Below are 25,497 nucleotides of genomic sequence, written 5' to 3' on the forward strand. Positions count from 1 at the left end.
AAGTGTCTCGGGGGGGTGCAGGATGGGGTGCAGACAGGGCACACGGGGTGCAGGCAGGGTGTGCACACTGTGTACAAACACCGCCGGAGCGCCCTCCCCCCTTAAGGTGGACTCGAGCGGGGTGGTCCCTGCTCGGCCCCGGGCTGGGGGTCAGAGAGGTGTCCCCGCGGAACTGGCATGAACCCCATCCCCTGAGCCCCGTGCCTGTGTCCCTGGACCTGAAGTAAGTGGAGGGAGACCCTGCCCAGCCCCACGAGCCACCTTAAGCGGGGCCGGGGCTGGGGAGGCCGCGCCGAGCACATGGGCACGTTAAAGCAGACTCGGCACGGTCCCATGGCGCAGGGCATCCTCCGTCTCCATGGGGACACTTCGCTCCGCGGTGCCGCCCGGGGCACGACGCAGCCCCTCCGGTACAGGCCGCGCAGGCCTCAGCCGTTCCCGGGGAGCCCCTGCACCGAGGTCTGGCCCCCCACGGGCGCAACCCGAAGCTTCATCCCAGGTGCTGTGTGGGGATGGGGGCCGGGCTGCACCGGCATGCCGCGAAGGAGCGGGGCGGCCGCGTGGAGCCCCTCGACCGGCGTCGCCACACAGCCACGCGGTGCTGGTAGCGTCCCGGGTATCCCGACTGCCGAGGGTCTGTCCCTGTCCCTACGTGTCCCCACCGCGTTCTGTGTGTCACCGCGGCCGCACGCACCCCCCCGCAGGGCGCCCCCCAGCGGCCGCACCCTCCCCGCACTCCGCCGTGGCCAGGCCCCTTTAAGGCGCGGGGCGGGCCTAGGAGATGAGCTCTCGCGGGACTTGTGAGCCGCGCTCTCGCGAGGCTAGAGCAGCGCGGTGATTGGCTGCAAGGGGTTGAATGTAAGATGGCGCCCAGGGAGCTGTGAGGGGAAAAGACTCGGGGCCGAGGCGGCGGCGGCGACAGGGCCGGGGTGAGGCGGGGCCGGGTCACGCCGCGTCGCAGCCGGGCCGGCGGGCCGGGGTAGTGCGCGGCGGCGGCGGGGCTGGGTGGGGCCTCCCTTCGGGCGCGGGCGGAGGAGGCGGCGGTTCCGGGGGCGGCGCGGGCCCGGCGGGGAGGGGGAGGGGGCGGCCCCGCCTGCCGCGCGCGCGCTTTCCCGGCCCGCGCGGGCGCGCCCCTTGCTCTTGCCCCTCAGGCCCCGGGCGCGTCCCCGTCGCCTGCTCCCCCCCCCCCCCCCCCCCCCCGCCGCCTCGGGCAGCGAGGCACCGGAAGGCGCGGCCTGTGCGCGGCCCTCGGTGGCCCCGTCCTCGCGGAGCCCCCGACATGGCTCCTGCCGGGGGGGCGGGGGAGGCGGTGTCACGGCGCCGCCTGCGGGCCCAGCCCGGCCGCCCCGCCGACAAACAAAGGCGGCGGGAGCGGCTGGGGCAGTGCCGGGTCCCCGCGGGCGGGGGAAGCCCCATGGGTTCCGCGTCCCCGCTTGGGCAGGACAGAGGCTGAGCTGCGGCCGACGTTCTCAGGGCCAAATACGGAGCTTCGTCTCGTCTTGGCTGGGTGGCCGAGCGGTCCATAGCGTTCCCGGCTGTCTCTCGGGGCAGCACCGGGAACACCTGCGGAGGGGAGCGCGGAGGGGCTTCTGGATACGGTCACTGCTGCTGCTGCCTTGTTCTAAGTTCTGTGTGCCAGTAATTCCGGTGTTACCCACCGTGCCGCGCCAGTCGCCGCACGTCGCTCTGTGACAGATGTGCTCACACAGTCGTTCTCAGTACCACCAGGCTGAGGGATACGATGGTTAGAAATTGGGCATCTTGCAATTCCTCAGTAGGAGCTGCTGTCTGCGTGGATGATCATATCTTTGTTTCCTGATTTTTTTTTTTCTTAATGGAATACATATTAAAAATAAAATGACTTAATAAAGAAAGAGGAACTGGGGATGGAAAGGGCTTCTTTGTTCTGTCTTCTCCAGAACGTTACAAGTCTAAGAGCTCAGGACAAGAGCAGCAGAAATACATGCAACATGGTGACTGGTGAGTCCAGATTGTCCACATGCTGCAAGTTGTGTGTGTGTTTTCAGTAACCTCAGTCTTAAGTTTTATCAACTAACCGTATGTGCTCATAATCTTCAAAGAATTTCTTGAACTTACTTCCTGAAAAAAATGCACTTATGCTGCACAGAGAGGAGGTGCCTTCCTTTATTTGAGAAACTTATTGCCTAGATGCTCTTTTTTAAATTTTAAAATGCAATATTTAAAACATGTAGCTGAGATCCAGTGAGGGTGGGCATTTGCTGTTTCCAGTGCGTGTCTGTTGGATAAATGGAATGCAAAAGTTAGTGTGCTTTAATAACTAACAGTGAAAGTGGTGACTGCAGCAGCAAGCTGTGTGTGTTGCCCTACAAAAGCCTGTTGAATGCACCCTAGAGCCTTACAGAGGTTTTCTGCCATAAATGCAGGTTGGTTTAGTTTTAATAAGTAAAATTTCTGTGTGTGCAGCATTACATTTCTGAATCTTTCTCTGAACCTGGTACCTCTACTGCTGTGTAGGGTCTTGTGAAGTGCAGTTTTGGGTGGTTCAGTGCTTCTAGGTGAATAATCCCAAGCAGCCTTAAAACTGATATGAACGATACTGACGCTGGGAGACACTGTTACCTACAGGGTCTGTAACTGCAGCTGTAGAGAAAAGCCAGGGAGGATCTTGCTGCTCTTTTAGGGCAGGAACAGATGCCTTGTGGCATGGTGGGGCTCTGCTCCATGCCTGGCACTTGGAATACTGCAGGGGCTCAGCTTAGTGGCTATTAGTATAGTAACTTTAAGAAAATGTAAAGGAATATTTTTTTCCATGGTAGAAGAAATTAAAGAGATTTCTTCTGACAGCTTGTGTGAGAGGAAGATTTACTAATAGGGGAAGACTGGCCTAGTAGGCTCTTGATTTTGATGCTAACAAGAACTAATTGAAATGAATCAACTGAGCAGGGTCAAGGATTTGTATTTAAGAAATTAGTGGTTGCTTTGTTCTGCTTCCTGGTGGTCAGAAGAGGTCGGTGATGGTTTGGTGGCGGACCTCTGCTGCTTATGCTTCTGGGGTTGTGGCTTCTGGTCGCTTATGTGGGAGAATGATACAACTTTTGAAAGAAAGGTTGGAGTTTCAAAAGTAGAATTGAGGGCTAACTGCTGCCATTTGAAACAGCGGCCCTGCTGACTTCTTACTCTCTCCTTTTACAAGGTTAACAGAAGGTGGATAGCTATTCCCTGAGTTGTTACAACATAATAAAAAACAGTGCAGGAGCAGGAAGGGAGCACCTGGGAGAGGTGAGCCCATCCAATTCAGCAGCAGCTGCTGACTGTCAAAGAACATCTGTGGCATTCATGTCTGGGATCCCAGCATGGCATCCTTGAGGCTTACTCTTCAGAAGAGTCTTCCCTCTCAAAGCTGTATCTGCATCTCAGGGTGGACATAGAAAATAATGATGCTCTTCTGAAAACCTCACTGTAGTATTGAAGTCAAATACTTGCAAGTTCCAAGAAGTAGACTGGAACAAGTTAATTGCTCAAAATCTGTTTTCCAACCTCAGAGTATATAACGGAGCATCATGCAGTTAGATGCGAAACACATTTCAGTGTAGGTCTTGTCTGAGTCCCTGTGGATGCATTAACATCAGTGTTCTTCCTTGGATTCACCATGGCCATATGGTCACCTGGGAAGGGGTTAGTAATGTGTGCTGTAAAGGTGTAGCGTACTCTTAGGTGGCTCCTGGAGAAGTGAGTAGTCTTACTGGCTCTATCCCCCAGAGTGGGCTTGAAAATGTCAGATTGGTGTCTCTGAAATAATGTTTTTTCTGTCCAGATGTGGGCTCTACAGGAGCTTCTGTATGCTGGTATTTACAGAACTATTGGATTTGCTGTGTGAACACTATTATCCTGTGCTTTTTACTAAACAGGCTGCATATTTTAAGAATATCTTCTGTGGAAGTTTCGTACAACAACAAATGTGTCTTAAAGACTTCAGATACCATAGATAGAGCGCAGGTTGCCTCACGTGGGTTCCCCTTACCTTTGATAGTAGTTTTTTTTCTCTGTGAGCCTAGTCCAATGCACTAGCCATGAACCTCCATGTAAACAAAAACTGTATGTTTGGACTGCTGTCACGTAACAGTGAAGAGGGGTTAGAATTTGCTTCAGCTCTCCCAGGATTTGGTGATAACTGGAACTGGACTTGTGCAGTGTGCTTAAGTGCCAGTGAAAGCCTAGAATTTTCACTCAGGCAGACTTTTGCAGTCCTATGTTCAAACATAGCCCTGTCTCAGTTCTACTTTATTAAATCATGCTGAAAGGATACATAAAGCTGTGTTTTTTTTACCTGTTCTCTTTAGACCTACAGTCATAATGTACATAGTGATGTCTGTCTGTTTTTCCTCCTTTATGCAGCTTGATCTAGTAGTGCTGAATCACTTCTTCTAGTCCTGATCTTGTGTTGTTTCACATCTTTTCACGATGGTCTCAGTATCTGGTGATGCTATATCTCAAATGTATTTATGCTCTGTCAAGGCTAAGTAGTGTCTTAGAAACAACCAGTATACTCACTGCAAAAACAATTTGTGGGTTTAAACAAGATATGTCAATAAGAGAAGAATGCTATCAGAGTATACCCTAGAGCTGTCTGATGTTCTCAGGTGGAGTCATCTTTGGTGGTGGTGGTTTTTTTCTTTGCTTTCACTTCCACCCTGATCATCTTAACTTCTTTTTCTGTCTTTCTTTTGTCTTCACGCACGGCATGTTTCATGTTAACCTCTTCCTATATTAAAAGGAGATCAAGAACTGATGCTGCAGTTGCCTTTGTCATTTGCAGAGCTCGGCTTCTCCATGTGTGTAGTTCCCAGTTTGAGGAAATACCTCAATTCCAGCGCTCTCCTTTTGCTTGCTATGTTCAAATCGATGAGGCTGTCCTAGTCCTAATAGCAATGAGCTGAATGCTGCATCTGTTGCTCTTGTGCTTCCCATTAGCTGCCTAGAATAGAACTGTACGGCCTGATAGAACACTCTGCTCAGTTTCCCACCTCTGCGGCTGCAAAGTAGGGCCGCAGATATTGATTTCTGAGCCTCTCTTGCTAACAGTGCATGCTGCAAACAAATGGAATGTACGACTGGATTTGTCTGGTACAGGACTTGCCTCGTCTGGGTGCAGTATAGAGCTAGGAGAGTTTACATGGCAGTGAGCTCTGGGAGGAGGAGTCCTCACACCTGGGTATCATTCAGACTCCCCTGAGCTGCCAAGGGTTAATCTGAGAAGTGTAGTAGCACAAGATGCCTCATAAAACTAAAGCATCTGTCTTGGGCATCTGGCTGTGCATGTTTGCCAGTTTTCATACAGTACTTGGTATGAGAGATTAGTTACTGGAGTTAAGAATGTCCTTGCATCAAGGGAGTGCTGTAGTTAAGACTTTAACTTTCTCTTTCCTTAAGGAACCCTGAGGACCTTGCAATATGAATAATTCTCTGGAGAACACCATTTCCTTTGAAGAATACATCCGTGTGAAGGCGCGAACGATCCCCCAGCACAGGATGAAGGAGTTTCTAGACTCCCTTGCTTCCAAGGGGCCAGAAGCCCTCCAGGAGTTTCAGCAGACAGCCACTACCACAATGGTGTATCAGCAGGGTGGCAACTGCATTTACACGGACAGCACAGAGGTGGCTGGGTCTTTGCTTGAACTTGCTTGTCCTGTGACAACCAGTATCCAGCAACAAACTCAGCCAGAGCAGCAGATACAGGTTCAGCAACCCCAGCAAGTCCAGGTAAGCATCTGAAATAATCTCTGAATGTCTGTATGAAATGCTAAGTGATGGAGTGATGTTCAGAGCTGCTGTCTAACCTTAAGCCTCAGACAAGTACTTAAGAGGCAGGACAAATTAACTTTATACAGAACAGCAATATTTCCCTTTTATTTAAGGAATTTGTTAGTAAATTTGCTTTCGTATCTGTGCTGCCCTCGGGGCCTGCTGTAGGAGGAGCCACGTACATAGCAATGGAGTGGTGTCACCTATTGGAGAAATGGTCGACAGTTCTGGCATGTACACAACTCCCGAAGCCTTGTGCACTGAAGCTGCTATAAATACCAACCCCCTCTGACTGTCTCATTGTTCAGGGTGGCTGTGGGATGGAGCTTGCCTTAAGGATTATTTTTTTTCTTAATAAAATCAATAATCTTCAAATAGTTTTACTTGAACATTCTAAAAGTTGTTCTTGAACTGACTTTTAAGTGAGGGAGAAATGCAAGAGTCAACTTTAGCATATGAACCAGGGGAAGATACATTTCAGGAAAGGAATTCTAAAGCATGCATATGCATCAAGATAGATTATCCATTTGCACAGTGGAAAGTGGTTTTTTCTTTGTTTTTTTTAAAGTAGATATTACATTATATATTTTATTAAGTTTTAAGTAAGCAAATCCAGTATCAGAGGAAAAAAAACAAACCAATTTTATAACTTAGGAAACTGCTTTTGTCCTCAGATATATTTTGTAATTTGAAGAGTTCATGGGTTGCAGGGCATTTACTAAGGTTTTTCTATATATCTCTAAACAGCTGAGCTCTGGCTATAGCTGTCATTCTGATATGCTTGAGATATGAATCTTTCTGGTTTCTGTAGCAGAACGTAAAACTGCGAGCTCTTATTTTTTTTTTTTTAACTATAAGTGAGGTTATGGAGTCATAAATGACTGGAGATAAGGTAGCGTGTACTTGCTGCAGTGCAGTAGACTTGTGCCAACAGCTCACTTGCATGTTTTTATCCCACAAAGACAAACTTACCTCCTTCACCGGTAACTTGTCTCCAGTTACTCTCTATTGAGTAAATGAATGCTTAACCGGGACTTCTGTAACCTGTTGGCCTGCAGTGACTTGTGTTGAAAGGCTTTTGAAGAACAAAAACCTGGAGTCTTTCAGGCATGACTTGGATCTCTGCATGAGCTATTAAAGCTGATCAAGAGTAGGTTTGGTTTTTCCAGCTAGTATGTTTTCTGGAAGAAGTTTTGCTTTTCTGTAGAAGAGCTAGGAGGGTTGGCTTTTGAGGGCTTCATCCTTGAAGATGTGGAAAGCCCCCAGATCAATTGTAAAAGCCAAAAGGAATTTATTTTTTTTTCTTCTCATTTTTTTCCTCTTGCTGCCTCCTTTCAGAACTACCCAATGTTCAGGCTTGACCCTTGCAAGTCTTTAGTTACAGAGATGGGGAGGGAGGTCATATATCATATGCTTCAGAGAAAAATAATCTGGCCTTGTAAATAAATATGGAGTTGCTGCCAGAAACCAGTTCTTGATTTTTGAATGGAATGACCTGTACCCTGAATATGAAAAGCTTCATGAAAATTAAGATTTCAGCAACTTTCCTAAAGAATGTTGTCTACTCTTGTCTTGTTTTTGACATGCCTCTGCTTCTATATACCTGCTCTCCTATCTGTACAGATCATCATTACTGTTTGTATTGCCTACCCTGCTGCTCACTTTAGGTGACACAATTGGTGCTAGATGTGGCTGCAGCTTTTGTGTATCAAGCAGTGCAGCTGAACTCAGGTGTATTTTAGCAGCTAGCTCAGAATTACCTTAGTTTTTCTGCAAGAATAGGGTGGAGAAGAATATCTTTACCCCTTTGCATGAGTGTTTTTCTGTCTTTCAGGATTTCTTATTGAGACATAATTTATGTTAAACCCATGATTGAGTGTTCACTTATCTCTGTACTGTCACTGTGGCAGCAGTGGCAGAGCACATCTTCTGGATAAAGCTGGATTTTCTTGTGACTCTGGGGAGTGACAGTGTTCCACCATAGCCGTGCACCCGGTCCAGCTGGCTCCCTGTGCTAAAATACTACTTGTGTTGTATTATGATGAATTTTGGTCATCTGCCGAAGCCTCTTAGCTTTTGATTAAACTTGTCATCCTGGTACTTGACTCGGTAATCTGTTTAGTTCTTGCTAATCCAATTTCAAATCAGTGGAAGACCCTTTGAATAACTATGCTTATGTCTGGCAGCGTGACAGTGCTGCTGAAGGTGACTAACAGTATGACCAGTCAGATGACCTCACAGTTGCAAGTGCTGATGATCTTAAAATCATAGAGATAGACAGTGCTCAGGTTTCATCCTGGATTTTACTTGCTGTGAACAACTAAAGACAGAGTGTGACTGCTTGCTGCTTTTATTTATTCTGGCAAAATAAATTTTTTCTTTGAAGAAGTTGTCACCTTGAGGTTTTCTTGCCCAAAAGGTTCAACAAAGTCTTATTATATGTTTATTTTACAGGATGAGTGGATGCAACTGTTGGGTTATGTACACTGGTCATTTCTACAGTTAAAGTGTCCTGGAGCTCCTTCTGTGCCCAGTATCACAGGGGTGCCATAAGTGACCTTCAGAAGGAGTTTAGTATGTCAAGTTATCGTACTTCGTTGTGCAGGGAGTGGCGAGAAAAGTCTGTGTTTTGCTCCAGTCAAGTAAAGTTTTATCAGCTCTGCTTTTGGTGAGATTGTTGCTTGTTGGTCCTGTGCATTGAGGCCATCAAATTGTTGGTGCCAGTGAGGTGTTTAGTGCTGGCTTGCTTCCCAAATATGGTACTTCTGCAGAGGTCAGTGAACCTCTTGTGCCCCTTACACAAGAAGCTTTAACTGAAAGCATATCAGAGAACAGAAAGTATCTTTGCTTATGGTGTGTGTGGAGAAAATCTTCAGCTTCAGCTTTTTATGAACAGTCTGATGTCTGGGTGGAAAGATTTTCTTGGGCATGGCTCGAGGGGAGGTTGCTACATGTGAGCAAGATCACGGAACTGTATGGGGAATGGTTAAATACCTGAGTAAGGTATCTTTCAGTTAATACCTGTGCTTTTCTAATTGCTTAATTCCTTGTGTGTTTACTGTTCAGTCTATTCTGTGACTTCAGGCTTTTTTAAGAGGCTAGACATTATTAATGACACAGGGCAGGGAAAGATGCCCTTAAATAGCATAGAAAAAAGTCTTATCTCTGGCTCTGCACAGAATACATCTTTGCTTCTAATGCATGTACCTTCCTTTTGCCTCTGTACTGGTTTTGAAGTTTAGCTTGGAGGTAGAGTTCCTGTTTGCTTACATTTGAAAAACATGCCAGTACGATTTTAGGGTAGCAGCAGGTATTAATTAGTGTTTGCTAGGGCTGAGTGGAACACTTGGAAGTGTGGTTATAGTCAAGAGTGGTGTTTTCGAGGTAGCATCTACTTGTATATGGAAGTAAGCTTCTGCTGGAGAGGTAAGCTGCTTTTCCTTGGTTCATGTGTTTTAACTGTCTTAGACCTAAGTCCCTCCCCAGTGTACAGCTTGACAGCATAATCTTGATAGTGTAGCTGTTTAAACACACCCAAGGGCTAATTTAGCTGATGGAATTCTCTCTCTGATGTTGATGAATGAGCAGAGTAAAAACCTGGAGTGAGAGTCAGTCTGGCCGTTGTTCTGAAAGGCTGACTTCTGCCCTTCCCGTAGACCTTGTTTACTTAGATAGCAAAGGACTTCCGGTAAAATAGTTAAATAACAAGTTCTGACATTTCCTGCTACTTCATTGATCAGTCTTTTTTCTTACTCTTCACTTACACTTTTCATACCTGTTTTGTACTTGCATGTTCACTTTCTGGTGTAACTTTAGAAGGCACGCTTTGTAACAGTGTTAGTTTTTAGTGCTGGGCTTGCTTTAGCTTAGGACTGTTAAAGGAACTGTATTTTAAGTCTTCTGTCCTTAAATAGGGCTAAAAAACCTGAGATTACTCTTCTCGTGCTCTCACTAACTTTTTCCCAAGTATTTGACTTTGTGTGGGAGGTTTGAGATGCATCTGCTTTACTCCTGGGGGCATACTTCTTGCAGCAAGTTGGCCACCTTCCCCCTCTTATCTCTTGCAGGTTTGGAGCCTGTAATTTGGGGTTCCCTCCAGATGAAACTAAGCTGTAAGATGCAGTCCTGTGTTTTGATGATGTCAAGCTTGGCTGGTGGGCAAGACTAGAACTAAGTTTGAAATAGTCTTCTGGAAGGTTTAGTGTGGACATGTTAGTGCATCTCCAGTCTTGCTCTGGAGATCTGCTCTTGGTGTGTACTGCTGTTTGCTGGTTTACATACAGCTTCAGAAACCAAGATCTCTTTGTGAAGAGATGCATTTAAGAGCCTGTCAGGTACTCTGGGACATATCAAAAAAGTCAGGAAAGAGTTGCTATATGTGCTCATTTAGAGCTAGGTTTTAGGAAATATTAGATAACCCAGTCAGTCTGCAGATGAAAGAATTGACAAGCAAAGAAAATCTCAGTTGTTTCAGAACTGCAGTTCTGAAACAACTAAATCTGATTCCTTTTTGGGCAGAGAATCCACGCAGGGCAGACATGTTATGACTCCTACTTGAAAGTTTGTCTATCAACCATTAGGAAAAAAAGTTTTGGCAACTAGGCTTCAGATGTTGTCATGGTCCTGGGGTTACTTATTTACTCTTTGCATGTGCTCAGTTCAGGACAGAATATGTTTTTGGGCTTGATGTGACAGAAGATTTCCTTTAAGGGAATTTAGTTCTGCCCTCCTGTTAAAATAAAGGGTTGGTTTCTGATGCTTTTGATTTTCTAGGCAGCTAGTACTTGATCCAGCTTCCAGCTACTTTATGGTGAAAAGGCATTTCTCTGTGTCATGGTAGCCTGCTGGGAGGTCATTCTTTTATGCTGTTGGATCCAGACCTTTGGCAATAAATAGTATTTCAGTACTGGTAACTTGGCATTTTCCTTTCTTGCACGAATAACCCAGGAATTGCCAACATAACTTGTTTTTGCTTTGATCTTCAGCATAAAGTGAAGATTTAAAGTCTGCCCTGTTGGTCTTGGCCTGTAAATTTAAAACATTCCCCTTTGTACAGAGTCTTTTATAAAGTCTGCTGCTGCTTAGTGTAATTCTTTGTCTAATTTGCTATCTGAGGAAAAAAAGGACAATGAAGTCAATATAAGAAGCCTCTGGTCTCAGACCAGGTTAAAGCCTGTAAATCCAAAATGGATGCTTCTAGCTCTCTTGGATACAACCTGCTTGAAAGTAGGGAGGGATCCCACTGCAAGATACAGTTATTAAAAATGGATATGTAACAGGGGATGTTTAATGTGTGGCAGGTAGAGCTCTGATATGCCTTTAAATAGGACCATCCTGTAGTCAGAAGCATGATGTCTGCAGTTTGGAACATGGAGACCTTCAAGTGATTCTGGAGTTTGACTTCATATTGTTTGGGCCTGGACTCATTCTTTGGGTGTTAGCAATAGCAGGGTGGACTCTAAAGCAGTAGCAAGACATCCCTGTTGTAGGAGTCAGCGTTTAGTACTGGGAGAGTTTCAAAGGGCCTCAGGCCATGGCTGCTCATCTGTTGAAAGTGGGGGAAGTTGCCACTGACTTTCTGTAGGCTCAGGCTCCAAAATGGTTAGTGGTTCAAAGGTGTGCTAGGGGAGGTTTAGAGCAGACATTGGGAAGCATTTCTTTACCAAGAGAGTGGTCAAACATTGGAACAGGCTTCTGAGAGGTGGTTGGTGCCCCAAGGCTGTTGTTATTTGAGGGGCATTTGGGCAGTGCTGTGAATGACATGCTATAACTTATGGTCAGCCCTGAAGTGGTCAGGCAGTTGGACTGGATGATCAGTGGAGGTCCCCTCAAACTGAAACCATCTGTTTACAAGAGCAGAAGGGAGCAAATGCGGTCTTGTTCTGTTTGTTTTATACCGTGCCTCTTGCCAACAATGTCTCTTAAACCAATTCCATTACCTTTCTAGTTATGCTTATGTGATAAAATTGTTTCAGCACAGGAGGAGACTTTGAATTCTTACTGCTAGCAAAAGAAAAAAGTCTTTCCTTTATATAGGTTACAGCACTCACAGGAACTGTAATGTAAAATTTTGTGTGGAAAGAAGGTGCGGGTGCTTTTAAAGTGCTTTCAGTCAACCTGTGCAAATTCTGAAAACGCTACAGAAGTACAGGACAAATGACACATTTACCTCTTAACATAATTTTGAATTCTTGTCTGAAACTGAAAATATCAGTGCAATAAAGCATGCAGTTTGTTCAATCTTTGGCCTTTGCCTTGCAGGTAATCTTTTGAACAAGGACTTAAATTAATAGTAAGGACCATATTAGTTATTTTTAAAGTGAAATATTTTGGAGAATTCTTGCCTTAGGGGTGTGATTGCAACTGGCTTTCTTAAACTGAACCCTTCCTTACCTGGGATCCATGTTTGGGCCTCTTTGCCTAAGGCAGTACTCATGCTCCAGAGTAGAACGATATCAGATAGAACTGAGGAAACATCCCATAGATGAGTTCATCTTCTTCAATTGACTGCCTGATCAAATCACGCATTGATGCAGCTTTTTAACTGTCATGCTGACAAAAGGTCACATGCTTCTTGTTACCTTTCAGGAAGGTACTACAGAGTCACCACGTCATCTGGATTACAGTACACTTCACAGAGTTCCCAGAAGGAGCTATACCCTGTTCTTCCTGGAAATAAATTAATTCTTAACAGGAGGTGACTTACAAATCTGGCCTGCCAGTGGGGCATTTTGATGCCCCAGTTTTTTCCTTAGCAATTCTTAATTGGGAGTAAATGAGTCCTTAACATTTTTCAAAACTTCTTAGCAGTGGTCTCACTGAGAAATGAGCTTCTGTGCACAGCAGGCCTGCGCTGTAGTTCTTTTTGGTGTTGTCAGGCTGGCTAGTCTGCTGTCTCTCTGCAAATGCTGCATTAGCCTGGCTCCAGGAAGTGAGGTAGAAAAAAATGAGAATTGTGAGTAGGAAGACATTTAGTCTTGCAACTAAATAAGTTGCTGTGTTGGCTCCAGAAAGAGGTGTTAAGTAATTAATTCCCTCAAGATAAGGTGTTAATGAAGGCTAGAGAAACAGATGATCATGAGTACCTGGGATATTGCTTCTAGGACAAGGCAAATGTAGCAGGTTGTCTGTGTAAATGTGAGAAAAAATGGAGAAGTGTCTGGACAAGGCATGTGAAGCTACTGAGACCTGAAATTTGTGCTGGGGGCTACCTTTGCTGGCTTTCAGTGTGCTGCTGGACTTCTGCTAGGTATTGTGGCAGACCTTGAACAAATGAGCATTAGTATGAGAGAGTGTGATTTTTTTAACTTTTTTTTTTCCTCTAAAAGAAAAGAAGCTGGTTTGGAATCAAGTCAACAGATTTTGTCTGTGTTATTCAGCATTGTCTAAGTGCATGAGCTAGAAAATACAACTGAGTAGTTTGGACAATAAATGGTATTAAATGGAATAACTAAATAATGAAAAAAGGGTTGTTTTAATTAACATTGCCAAAGAGGTTTTTCTAGAGCTTAAAAAAACATGCTGCAGCATAGGTCATTAATGCATGCCAAAGATTGAGGGTGAACTTGCCATATTCTGTGTTGACACCTGCTTGAGTAGTGTTACTATTAATGATAGGTTTCAAAGTAATATTCCTGTGCTTTATGAGGAAAGAGTCAAGTGCTGGTTTCGACTTACCCGTATTTCTTGTTGCCTGTCACCAGCAAGTGATCCTGTGGCCATCTTGGGGCTGGGGTGGGCAGCAGTAAAACAATCTTTGGAGCATGGTAAGAATAAGGCAAGCTCCTATGATTGTAATGTGAATTACTCTAAAGTTTTGGTATTGTGAGACCTGTGCTAAAGTAACATTTTAGCAATGCAAATAGCTTTGAAAACTCTTGGATTCCAAGAATGGTATCTGTTGGCTTGAGCCCACAGAGCTTTGAGGGTGTAGATGTAACTCATGCACTGGGAGTCCTGTGCAATGATGAGCAAACAGATCTACTGTATCACTGTTATCAACCAGGCACTTCTAGAATAACTTGGTTTCATTTTCCTGAAATATTTACTAATGGATTAATACATGTAATCAAAAGTGAGCGTAAAAGACCCAGATCACAGATCTTGAGTAACAGACCATCTCTACTGAATCACTGACATTTGCTGGTCTCTAACTAGTGGCTTGGTGTCGTTGCAGGTTCAGGTTCAGGTCCAGCAGTCACCGCAGCAGGTCTCCGCCCAGCAGCTCTCTCCACAGCTCTCTGTCCATCAGGCTTCGGAGCAGCCAATACAGGTCCAAGTGCAGATCCAAGGCCAGGCGCAGCAGCAGCCATCCCAGACAATACAGAGTCAGTCTCTTCAGAGCCCCAGCCCATCGCAGCTGCAGGCAGCTCAGATCCAAGTGCAGCACGTGCAGACTGCCCAACAGATCCAGGCTGCAGAGCTACAGGAGGAACACATACAACACCAGCAGATCCAGGCCCAGCTTGTGGCAGGACAGGCCATTACTGGTGGCCAGCAGATCCAGATCCAGACAGTTGGTGCACTGTCACCCCCACCTTCTCAACAAGGCTCCCCACGAGAGGGAGAGAGGCGGATCAGCTCTGCGAGTGTCCTTCAGCCAGTGAAGAAACGTAAAGTGGATATGCCTATTACTGTATCGTATGCTATTTCAGGGCAGCCAGTTGCCACAGTGCTGGCCATCCCTCAGGGCCAGCAGCAAAGTTATGTCTCTTTAAGGCCAGACTTGTTAACAGTGGACAGTGCCCACCTGTACAGTGCCACTGGGACCATTACTAGCCCCACTGGAGAGACGTGGACCATCCCTGTTTACTCTGCTCAACCACGTGGTGACCTTCAGCAGCAAAACATAACCCACATTGCCATCCCTCAGGAGGCCTATAATGCCGTCCACGTCAGTGGCTCACCCACAACACTGGCTACAGTGAAGCTGGAAGATGACAAGGATAAGATGGTGGGAAGTACTTCGGTAGTGAAGAACTCTCATGAGGAAGTGGTGCAGACTCTTGCTAATTCGATCTTTCCAGCACAGTTTATGAATGGCAACATCCACATTCCAGTGGCAGTGCAGGCTGTGGCAGGGACATACCAGAATACAGCACAGACAGTGCACATATGGGACCCACAGCAACAACAGCCACAGCCCACACCCCAAGAGCAGGGGCAGCAGCAGCAGCTACAAGTCACTTGCTCTGTAAGTTAAAACTGTCTCTTGGTCTCAGTTTGTGATTAACAGCTTACAAATGTTGTGGAGAAAGAGCATGCTGACAGCTGGTGTCTGGGAAGCAGAGATGGATCTGTCCCAGAAGCCTGAATGTGACACAGGGCACTTGACTCCTCATGATTGTAAGACTTTAATGTGAGAATGTTGGTACATGGTTACAGGATTCAAAACTTTCCAAAAGAAGGTAGTCTTGATCTTAGTGTTGAAAATTAATATATACATACTGATTGCCAGACTCTTTACAGCGGGTATTCTGAGATCTGCATTATTTTCCTCAGCTGTTCCAGGGCTGCAGTAGACAGGCAGGGATAATTGCAGCCAAATAAGGTGTGCTAATATGTACTAGTCATTATCAGTTACTTTGTGTTATGTTGCACATGGAGTCCACAGCAGATCCAGTGCCTGGCTAAAGTATTGAAATCTGACTAGTTGTGAGCAAACTTTCTGCATCAAGTGCACTTTAGTGTTCATAAGGTATTTAAAATAACATACCCTAAATACATATAAATACATAGGCAATTCCAGGAGGGATGTACTCTCTCTAGGGGGGCAAAAAAGCTACAAGAGGTGAACATCACACTTTTGGGAGTTGACCCTCTCAAAACTGTGAAACTGAGAAGGAATTTGCCTGCCTGCCCTGTGCTGTCCTCTGGCATTGTGCTTCTAGGGGATCGGGCAAGTTGCAGCAATTTTGCTCTATTGGTGAAAAATGTAAGTTTGTTAAGAAGCATATGCCAGTTCAGCAGATTTATGTCAGCCTATGTCCAGCCTTCACACTGGACAAGGTGTCTGTGAGGTCAGGGCAGAAGACTGTCCCTTGGATTGGGCTGATGGAGGGAGTTTGCTTTGGAAAGCTTTCAGCTCTCTGGAGAGTAATGTGGCAGAACTCTGGAGGAAAGCAGAGGCTCAGTCCTGGCTACTACAAAGACAAGGTGTCAGTTCACCCTTGGACTCTTTTTTAAGACAGAGAGAGGCTTAGTTTCACAACTTTGTCACCATCTGCCTTGATTAAAGCTGGGCCTTTTCAGTCAGTCTCTCTGCAGCTGTGCTACATGCTACAGCTACAGGGGCTGATAAGCAAAAAGCTAGTAAGAGCTGATGCAGAGAATAAAAAACCAACCAAAGGCAGTTGGAAGGCTCCAGTCTAAGACTCTTGCAGACTTTGCCTCTTAAGCTGTTGGTTTTTATACTGAGTAAGGTACAGGTACTAAAAGTCTCTATGCTTCTTAGGAAGGAAAAAAGCAAAACTGTTTTGATATTAGACTTGCTATTTCTGTAACATTCAGGGTGACAGTGTTTGACTAAGGTCTGCAAAGCTGTTAATTGAGGTAGCTTTGAGACTTTGTGGCATGGAATTGAGAACCTGTAGTAAAGAATGCAGAGTGAGTGCAGCTGAAGGGCTTGCTGCAGGTTTTAGATTGGTGCTATTAGATGCCTGACAAATAAGTTTCAGTTTGAGATCAAAATTCTTGGTGACCTAAGATCCTACTGCAAAGTAAATTTTCAAAGGGTCTGGAGATGCTTTAGGTCTGTAATAAGTCACGCAGTCACTCGTCACACAATAGTAGCTAGTCTCCATTAGTAGTATTTGGTATTTTGAGAACAGAGCATCAAAACATCAATTCAGTTTCAATGCAGTATTCTAGTCTTGCTGCTTTATACCTTTTACAAGTGAATTAATAATCATTGATGAGAAGAACAGAATATATTTATTCTGTGTACCTGTTATGTACTTTTTAAAGAAGGGAGTCTGGATAGGGACGGATGCCAGTGGTGTATGGCATGTGATTGTACCCAGGACCTTCTGCAGGGCAGTCTAGGTGTGCAACAGCAGTGGTGAGTAATGCTGGTGGCACCTTCCTGTTCAGGGGATGATGGTCTCTGGGGGCTCTTGTAGTGATGCAGACTTCAGTGGTGAGTCAGAGTGACAAGTGAGCTCAAGATAGATCTGTCCATTCACACTGAAAGAGTTTTTGGAGTGTAGAATATTCTTCTGTGAGCACCAATTCAGGTTGGACAGCAAAAGTTGCATTCCTTGGATTAATTTCTTGTTGGGAGTGTTGCAGGAGGTTGGTATCCTGGGGCTACAGGTATTGTGGGATTCTTGTTTTTTGACCAGCTGTTGCATACTGAAGTGTATATGTAAACTGAAATGTTTTCTTTCATAGGCTCAAACTGTTCAGGTTGCTGAAGTTGAACCACAGCCACAGCCACAGACTTCACCTGAACTTCTACTTCCAAACTCTCTGAAGCCAGAAGAAGGTCTTGAAGTGTGGAAAAGCTGGGCACAGACCAAGAATGCAGAGCTGGAAAAAGAAGCTCAAAATAGACTAGCACCCATTGGAAGTAAGTGTAGTGACAACATGGCCTTTGTTTCCTTTCAAGTAGAGTTAGGAATTACTAAAATATTAAGTGTTTACTGCTCTGGAAAACTCTTTTGTTTAATCAGTGGTTGTTCCTAAATTTAAATTTTAATTTACTCTGCAGTAGTAATAATTGTGTATTCTCACTGCCACAGGACATGTATTAGCTAGCTCTGTGCTGAGCCCCCTTGAGCACCTGGGCTGATAGCAATAGTAAAGGGCACTGCATGACTGTGGTGCACAGACAAACTGTCTGGCCAAGCTGGTAGAACAGTGATGGAGCTGTTGTTTTCCTGTTGCTGCAGGGCAGCATTTCACTGGGGACATGGTAAAAGAAGGCAATAGAAGTGTATTTGGTTGGATAGAGGATCTTCCTGTCAAACTCTTGCCTGTTTTATCTTCTACTGTTTCTGACAGCCTAAGATCTGGATTTATTTCAACTTACTTTACTATTTTGGGAGAATGAGGTAATGCTGGACCTGCCAGATAGAATGGAGATGTGGGAAATCTTTCCTGAAATGTTAGGAAATAATATGGCTTTATGACTTATATAATATAGCTTTGTTTTGTTTTTCCAGGGCGTCAGCTGCTGAGGTTCCAGGAAGATCTCATCTCTTCTGCTGTGGCTGAGCTGAATTATGGTCTGTGCTTAATGACACGAGAAGCTCGGAATGGTGATGGTGAACCCTATGATCCAGATGTGCTCTACTATATCTTCCTATGTATTCAGAAGGTAGGATGGGACAGCTCTATGTGCTGCAGAACTGTCCATGTTGTCAGCATGTGTAGGGGGACTCTTGAGTATAAAAATAGAGACTGTGGCTTCTATTAAGCTTTTCAACAATTTTATATGAAAAAAGTCTCTGCTTAAAAAACCCTGAAAACATCAGATGATTTGCCTGTCCTTAGTGCAAGCAATGCTTTCATCTATGAGTTAAGTTTGTGAGTAACTGAGTTCAGTATCACAGTGAAAATACTAAATCCATTTAGCTTTTTTTGGTGGGGAGAGAAGGGTTTTATGATGTTTGAAGAAGTTGTCAGTGTCAAGACTTAAATCTAGTTGAAGCTTTAACAGCCAAGAACTTAGCTTTATGTGCTATGGGAAGTATGAGCTTTCTGGAAGAGCTGCAGGAACAGAGCTAAACTTGGACAGGGAAATTGAGCATCCTTGTTGTTAACTTGAAAAAGTAGTGTCCTGTAGTCATGTGAAATAACTTGAAGTGAACACACCTGAAATAAAAGGTGAAATCCAATCACCTTTACTTTGTAAATGTTTTTTTCTTTTTCTGTCATGGCATTCCCATGGTAGTAATGGGGATTGCCTACCCTGTATTTGCCTTGGTGCAAGAGTCCTCATTCTTCAAGTAAACTGTATTAGTCTCCAGTGCTATGCTGTAAAATGGTTGACTGAAGATGTGGGCCCTTAGAATGAGATCTGGTCTGAGGAACACACTTGCTTCCACTGTACTGGCCTGTGTTGTGAATCTCTTACAGTATCTCTTTGAAAATGGCCGAGTTGATGACATCTTCTCGGATCTCTACTATATTCGGTTCACTGAATGGCTGCATGAAGTTCTTAAGGACATACAGCCCCGTGTTTCACCTCTTGGTAAGGGCTATAGTTTAAGAACTGTAAAACTTTCCAGAGCTTGGAATGTTTAAACTGAACCTACAGCATGTGGTAGTCTGAATAGCAACCCTTTTGAAGTATTTAACATCCCTAGGCTAGCTAATGCTGGTCAGGGAGAAGAACGTTGTGTTTGCAGTGAATGCTGGGGTTACTGCAGTTGTCAGGCTCTAACCCTGATTGTCATATAGCATTATTTGTCTGTCACTTGTCACCAATCAAAAGGCACATTGTGGGGACTTTGTAGTGTCATGGAACCGGCTTACTTGGCAGCCAACTGATCCTTGATTTGAATCAGATTTCTGCATCTGAAGTGGTACCTGCCTCTAATATGTATTGTTTCTTTGGGAGATAATACAGCACTATCATAGTGCCATATAGCCAGATGGATACTGTCTGCAGGACCAACTGAGTGTCAAAAGAAAAACAGTGTGAGATTAAAGTGTCCAGTGCTGCACTCAGTTGCTGCTCAGCCTCATGTTTAGGAGATCATGGCAACAGGGGTGGGGGGAGCAGTTCCAGAAGAGACAGATTTTGACAGAGAACTGGATGAGAACTAGATAAGAATTGAATTTTCAGAGTTTGGAAACCTGGTTTCTCATTGCTTTATTTCCTTTGATATATTTGGACATCAGTGAAGAAATTACTGCTTATGTTCAGAAAAGCAGCTGATGTTATAGGCTAGGTGGCTAAGTAGTACCATGAGTTTTGGAATCCTTTTGTTTGCAGTCTGGCTGTTTGAACAGTGCTTTGACATTCCATAAGCCCCAGAGTTCATACTGCTGTCTGTTTTCCTGTTTATTTGTGTATTTGGAGTGTAGTATTTTTCTTCTACACAAAGGGGAAAAAAATCTGAGAATCAAAGGATTACTCATGTGTCCAAGGACATCACTTGGCACTATGTGCTGACTGAAGCTGTGCACAGGGCCAAGAACTGATTTGTTACACTGGCCTGCCTGCTCTCACATATTATTGGATTAAAAGCATCTGCATTGGAGTTGAGCCAATAATTAAAAGCTGTTTAAGTGCATATTCTTTTCTCTATGGGCTGGGATATATGTTGCACAAACATACTCTCCACAACTAGAGGTTGATGGATATGTACAAGTGTTTCCTAATTGTACCTACTCTTAAAAAAGTTATTTGCAGAGCTCTGAATCTGGACATTGGTGAGAATCTCCTCTTCCTCCTTCTGTTAAGATATATATGCTCTCCAGTACTTACAGACTGTAAAATGCTGCCTTTGTTCATGTTGTGTGTGTCCCCTGGCATGATGCTGACTTCTGATTATTGCAGGTTATATCCTCTCCAGTCATGTAACAGAAGAGATGCTGTGGGAGTGTAAGCAACTTGGAGCTCACTCCCCTTCCACCTTGCTCACTACACTGATGTTTTTTAACACAAAGTAAGTACTCAGGTCTTAGGGAATCTTGGGCAATAAAAGATCTTCAGATACCTTAACAGGATTGGTGTGTAAACTGCTGCATTGTGTAGGGCAAAATCATGAGTTTCAAATGGTTGCACACAGAGCCCACTTGTAGCTTCATCAGACAAAGAAGATGCAGTATAACAAGGAAGTGAGCTAGCAGAGGGCTGACTGAACCTGTGGCTTTTGGATGTTTTGCTGCTGGAACAGTCCTTAGCCCAGTGGTAGGTTTGAGCTTCAGCCTGCTGATGATGACTAAAGATAACTACCTTGCTGTTGTGACTATGTCCCTTACTTGCCTCTGAATGTGCTGTGTTCTGTTCTTGCTGCTCAGATACTTCCTGTTGAAAACAGTAGACCAGCACATGAAGCTGGCCTTCTCCAAGGTGCTGAGGCAGACCAAGAAGAACCCTTCTAATCCTAAGGATAAAAGCACGAGTATCCGCTATATGAAGGCTCCAGGCATGCACCAGACAGGACAGAAAGGTAGTGTCTAGGAGGTTTCTTTGGGAATATTTTACTTACTTGGGCTTGAAGAAGTGGATGAACCTGGAGATGTTTGCAGGTAGGGAATCAAGGCTCTGCTGGTTACCTGTAGCCTGGCAGTATGTGTTTTCCATGCATTCTATCCAAGAGAGGATAGTACCTTCTAATCATAACCCTGGGGATATACCTTACCTGAGGAGTGTGGGACTCATGAAGAACTAAGGATAATTTTTTTTGTTACTTTTGTTTTGTTTTTTTATGGGCAAAGAGGCTGTTGGGTGTAAGTGCTTATGAAGAGATGGAGAAAATTCTTTGGGAGGGCTTCTCTTACCTTGATTCATGTGAACTCATACATAATTCCTATGTAAGTACAATCTACCCTCTTAAAAGCACAGGATGCAGCTGAGGCTTTGCAGTCTCAGTAGTGAGATTTCCCTCATTTTGTACCCTGGTAGAGGAAAATTGGAAGAAGGATATGGATGAGTTGTGATCTTCAATAGTTTTAGCATAAAGCAAGCTCTGTGTAATGCGTAAAGCATTTATAGCCAGGTACCTCTGCCCTGGAACACCCATATGTCTCTGGCCAGTTCTTGTATGATGACAAGGTGCTGCAGTGTTGAGGCTCTATGGTGCTGCTCAGTGTGCTGTGCTTACACAGTGTCTGACAGATTTCTGGGGGGCTGGTTTGTAGTTACAGATGACATGTATGCAGAGCAGACCGAGAATCCAGAGAACCCCCTGAGGTGTCCGATAAAGCTGTATGACTTCTACCTCTTCAAATGGTGAGAGCTCTTTTCTATATGTATGGTGCTTGTCTTCTGTGACTGGGGAGCTGCACCCTGTGCCTGACCTAGTTTTCAGCACTGTGTGATATTGCTGGCAGTTTCTGTATTTCCATAAATTTACTTAAATGGAGAGGGGTGTTGATGTGAGAGAGTGGGATTAACTCTGGTGGCATGTAAATTGAATTTTTGGGGTATTTAAGAGACAAATCCTGATTTGTGAACTGGCTGCTCTTAATCTTGGACATTTGCTGTGTTGGCATGAACTTGTTCTTCTGCTTGTGAGTTACAAGTCGTCTGGAAGCATCCACTACTGAAGCTAGGATTAGGGTCCTATTCAAACCAGCTTCTGAACAAAAATAAGGACTTGATATGGAGATTGGATGGTGCCACAAAGGACTCATCTCTAAATTATGATGATTCTGAAATTTAATGGTTCATCTGCACAGATGGATCTGCAAGTAGCCTGAATGTGAGAATACCCCATCCTTTCTTCACTCTGAAAGACCCCTAAAGCTGTGTGTGTTATGCTTACCACTGTGAAATAGAAACTACTTTCTTGTAGTCCTCACCATGGCTTTTTAACCTTGGCATGTCCTAAAACTTTGGGATGAATGTTGCCCCTGGATGTATCTCTGTACCTTCATGTGTCATCAGCCAGATGTTCACTGTCAGGATTTGTGAAGCCTGGGGTGAGGACAGTGGTGGTGTCTCTCTTCCAGGATATTTTGTTAGTCTGGTTATTTCTGATCTTCCTCACACAGCCCCCAGAGTGTGAAAGGCCGGAATGACACATTTTACTTGACACCGGAGCCAGTGGTGGCCCCCAACAGCCCTATCTGGTATTCCATCCAGCCGATCAGCAGAGAGCAGATGGAGCAGATGCTCACCCGGATCCTGGTGATACGAGAGATTCAGGAAGCTCTTGCCGTGGCTAATGCCAGCACCATGCACTAAGGCATCCTTCGTGGCTCAGATGGGGTGGGGCAGGGTGATGGGGGAGGGACAAGCAAAGAGAAATTGTACAGACTTTTACACTAAAGGAGATGCCTAAGTTTTTGGTTTTTTATTGGTGTAGTTATGAAGCCCTTTTAGGCTTCCTCTCTTTAAAAGAATCTAAAGGAAAACCTACCCATTGTGTATCCTACCCAACACACCAAACTGTTGGAACCATTGGAGGCTGCATATCCCCTGCGAGCTGGGAGCTATGGAAAGCTGCTGGTTGACTCTGGGTTTTTTTATGATGTAGAAAACATGAACTACAGGATGGGCCTGGTTGGCTGGGGCCTCTGTCTCCTTGGAGCACGTGCAGCCTAGAGGGCACAGAATGATGGATGGACCTGCTCAGCCAGTGGAGGAGAGGCAGGCATCTTTTCTTGTGCTTGGACGTTAATTTGCTGTTATCTTGGAAGAAAGAGGAGAGAGTGAACTGCAATTATGATTTATACAAAAAAAACACAAACAAACCAACAATTTCTATTCAGACCTTTAAGTGACATTTTTAGATGTTAAAAGTACAAACTTTACCACACTCTTCTTTTATGGCCTAACATTGAGGCCTTAAACCTTGAGGCTTCTGTGCCTGATGGAATTCTTGTAACATACACTTGTGTATCATATAAAGATACCACCCTGTTTCTCTTATGTATTCTTACTCTAGTTGTTTATTAAGAATGACGAGCACGTCTTTTCAACATGCCATTGAACAATGTGTCTTTATTTGGGGAAGAGTGAGCTGTGAGGGTGGGGGGGTCATTATACAAAGATCAGTATGCAAACTGGTTGTTTTCATGCTTTCCAGCTCAACTCTGCTGGATTTCTTTCACCCCTACAACTTATGAAGGTAGAAGGGCATACACTTCTGTTGAAGGACCTGAATGTCTGCTTGCTGATGGAAGCTCAGTGCCAGGCTAGGAACATGGGATTTGTGAGACCAGATCAGACTGTCCTAATGTTCTGTGGCTTTACTCCATGGCAAATCCGGTTCTCTCCACCTTTTCAAATGCATCACAACAGTGGCATGATGGAGGGGTAGTGGAGGGAAAAGGCCTTCCAGGAGCAGCATATGGCTTACTCCTGCCATTTAACAGCCTTTTCACAGTTTTTAACACAGCTGTGTAGCTTTTGGCATTGTTCATGATCATAATCCCCAGCTCTGTAGCCTTGCCTTGCTGCATCTTAAATGGTTGCTGTATTTTATATCATTAACAAATAGTCTACTCTTTTGAAGCCAGCAGGTAGCCAGCTGTGCTTGAAATGGGAGATCACCTGCCAGGTTTGTTACTTGTGCCATCAGCTTCTTGTATGCAGAGAAATTACTCTGCTTCTTGAACTTGTCTTCCCTGCTTCTCCACCTCATGTCCCTTCCCTGTTCCAAAATACACAGATAAATATTTAAATATATATTACAGTAAAAGAACTTAAACTTGTGTACAGGCAAGCAACTTTCCTGAAGCCTCTGTTGTCCAGCACCTATCTGAGATATATAAGAGAGAAGGAAGGAAGGTGTGCCCTCTCTGTTGGTTGTGCAGAATGTAAATTGATAAAGAGTAGCCAGTGTTCCCTGTCTTTGTGCTCGTGAGCAGTGTTGAGGTGTGCAGCTTAGAGATACTTCCCAAGCCCCTGATGCTTCATATTGACATTGGTGTTCCTGAGGAAGCAGGTGTGCTTGAGCTAGCTGTCAGTATGAGCAGTTTGTTCCCTCTACAGGACTCTGTGCTCAAGTGTGTTGCAGAGAGGTGAAGTAGCAATGCACTGTTGTTTTTAGACTCTTAGCTCAGTGTCTGCCCTCAGACCTAGGCCAGAGGAAAACAGCCCCAGATCAGTGCCCTGATCCTAGTGGGTAAGCTGGGAAGATGGTGGGTGTAGTGCTGGTAGCAGGTACTGTGACCTTAGCTTGTCTGCTGGGAACCAGCAGTTGCCCCCTTCTAGGATGGCTCTTGGGATCACTAGTACTGCTTCAGCTGTCAGAAACATCTACTCCTTTAACCATATCGTAGTGACTGGCATGTCCATCTTTGGCCCTATTTAAGTCTTCGAGGACATGGTTGGGGCAGGCTCCCACTATTCCAAGCAGTTGCATGTGCCTGCTACACAGGGTGTGCCCAACAAGCATGCAGAGTGGTTTTCCCTTCCTTTTGGGCAGTTTGTCCCATCATCAGAGCAGAGTTGGAAACCCTGCTGCCTTGGCTATCTCCATCAGAAATACAGTGGATATTAAAAAATCTGCCAGATACACACTGTACCAGTTGCTTTACTGGGCAGCCTTGAGAGCCACCTTTAAACACTAAAAATTAACAGAAGCTGCAATACTTGACAGAACTTGAGGGCAGTTGCAGTTTGGGGACAAACTGGAACTTCAGCTGAGCTTTCTGGGGAAACAAAATTCCATGTTACCTTAAAATTCTAGATTGCGCACTTCCTGTACTACTCTTAACTGCAAGATGATCTCAAGTCTTTGTAGGGGGAAGAGTTCTCCTTGGAGGATACTGGTTAACAACAGGGCAACTAGGCACATGGTGAGCTGTGGAGATCTCCTGATGATTGATTTTGTCCTGATGGACTGGAGTGTTTCCATTCCTTTCTCATTGTCTGCATGTACATAGGAGAGGATCTGCTGATGCAGAAGTGGACTGCTGCACTGTTCTGTACTGTCTCATCAGAATGTCCACTGTGTTAACTTCATTCCCCATTTTTAGAGACAATCGATATACTGTGACTTAAGGATTCTTTTCCTGGATCTGGCTTCTAGTCTGTCTCTCTGGAGCTAGTTTAAAAGGTACAGTATTTCTAGAATATAAATACTA

General features: G+C 44.8%; 1 protein-coding gene across 4 annotated transcripts; it reads left to right on the forward strand.

Moving 5' to 3' along the window:
* Positions 1-804: 804 nt before the first annotated feature.
* Positions 805-23,387, forward strand: QRICH1 (glutamine rich 1). Of its 4 annotated transcripts, none has more exons than XM_005522037.3 (11): positions 833-929; positions 1,920-1,980; positions 5,413-5,742; positions 13,961-14,977; positions 17,176-17,353; positions 17,949-18,103; positions 18,865-18,979; positions 20,294-20,402; positions 20,758-20,909; positions 21,601-21,691; positions 22,456-23,387. In XM_005522037.3, exons 3-11 carry the CDS (start codon positions 5,434-5,436, stop codon positions 22,646-22,648), a joined length of 2,319 nt encoding a protein of 772 aa, XP_005522094.1. In that variant the 5' UTR covers positions 833-929; positions 1,920-1,980; positions 5,413-5,433; the 3' UTR covers positions 22,649-23,387. The 4 variants fall into 4 exon arrangements, with proteins under 4 accessions (XP_014107136.1, XP_087917873.1, XP_005522094.1 ...); XM_005522036.3 differs by having other exon boundaries at positions 836-858; XM_014251661.2 differs by lacking the exon at positions 1,920-1,980 and having other exon boundaries at positions 805-929.
* The last annotated feature ends 2,110 nt before the right edge of the window (positions 23,388-25,497 follow it).

This window comes from Pseudopodoces humilis, chromosome 13 (assembly GCF_049639895.1).
Source record: "Pseudopodoces humilis isolate 2021_Gansu_Grassland_sample_001 chromosome 13, ASM4963989v1, whole genome shotgun sequence".
NCBI lineage: Eukaryota > Metazoa > Chordata > Aves > Passeriformes > Paridae > Pseudopodoces > Pseudopodoces humilis.

Excerpts from the sequence above, each read along its gene's own strand:
- QRICH1 (XM_014251661.2), top strand. The coding sequence starts at position 5,434 with ATGAATAATTCTCTGGAGAACACCATTTCCTTTGAAGAATACATCCGT. Across the intron at positions 17,354-17,948 it reads TAGACTAGCACCCATTGGAA|GGCGTCAGCTGCTGAGGTTC; the intron begins GTAAGTGTAGTG and ends TTGTTTTTCCAG. Across the intron at positions 21,692-22,455 it reads GACTTCTACCTCTTCAAATG|CCCCCAGAGTGTGAAAGGCC; the intron begins GTGAGAGCTCTT and ends TTCCTCACACAG.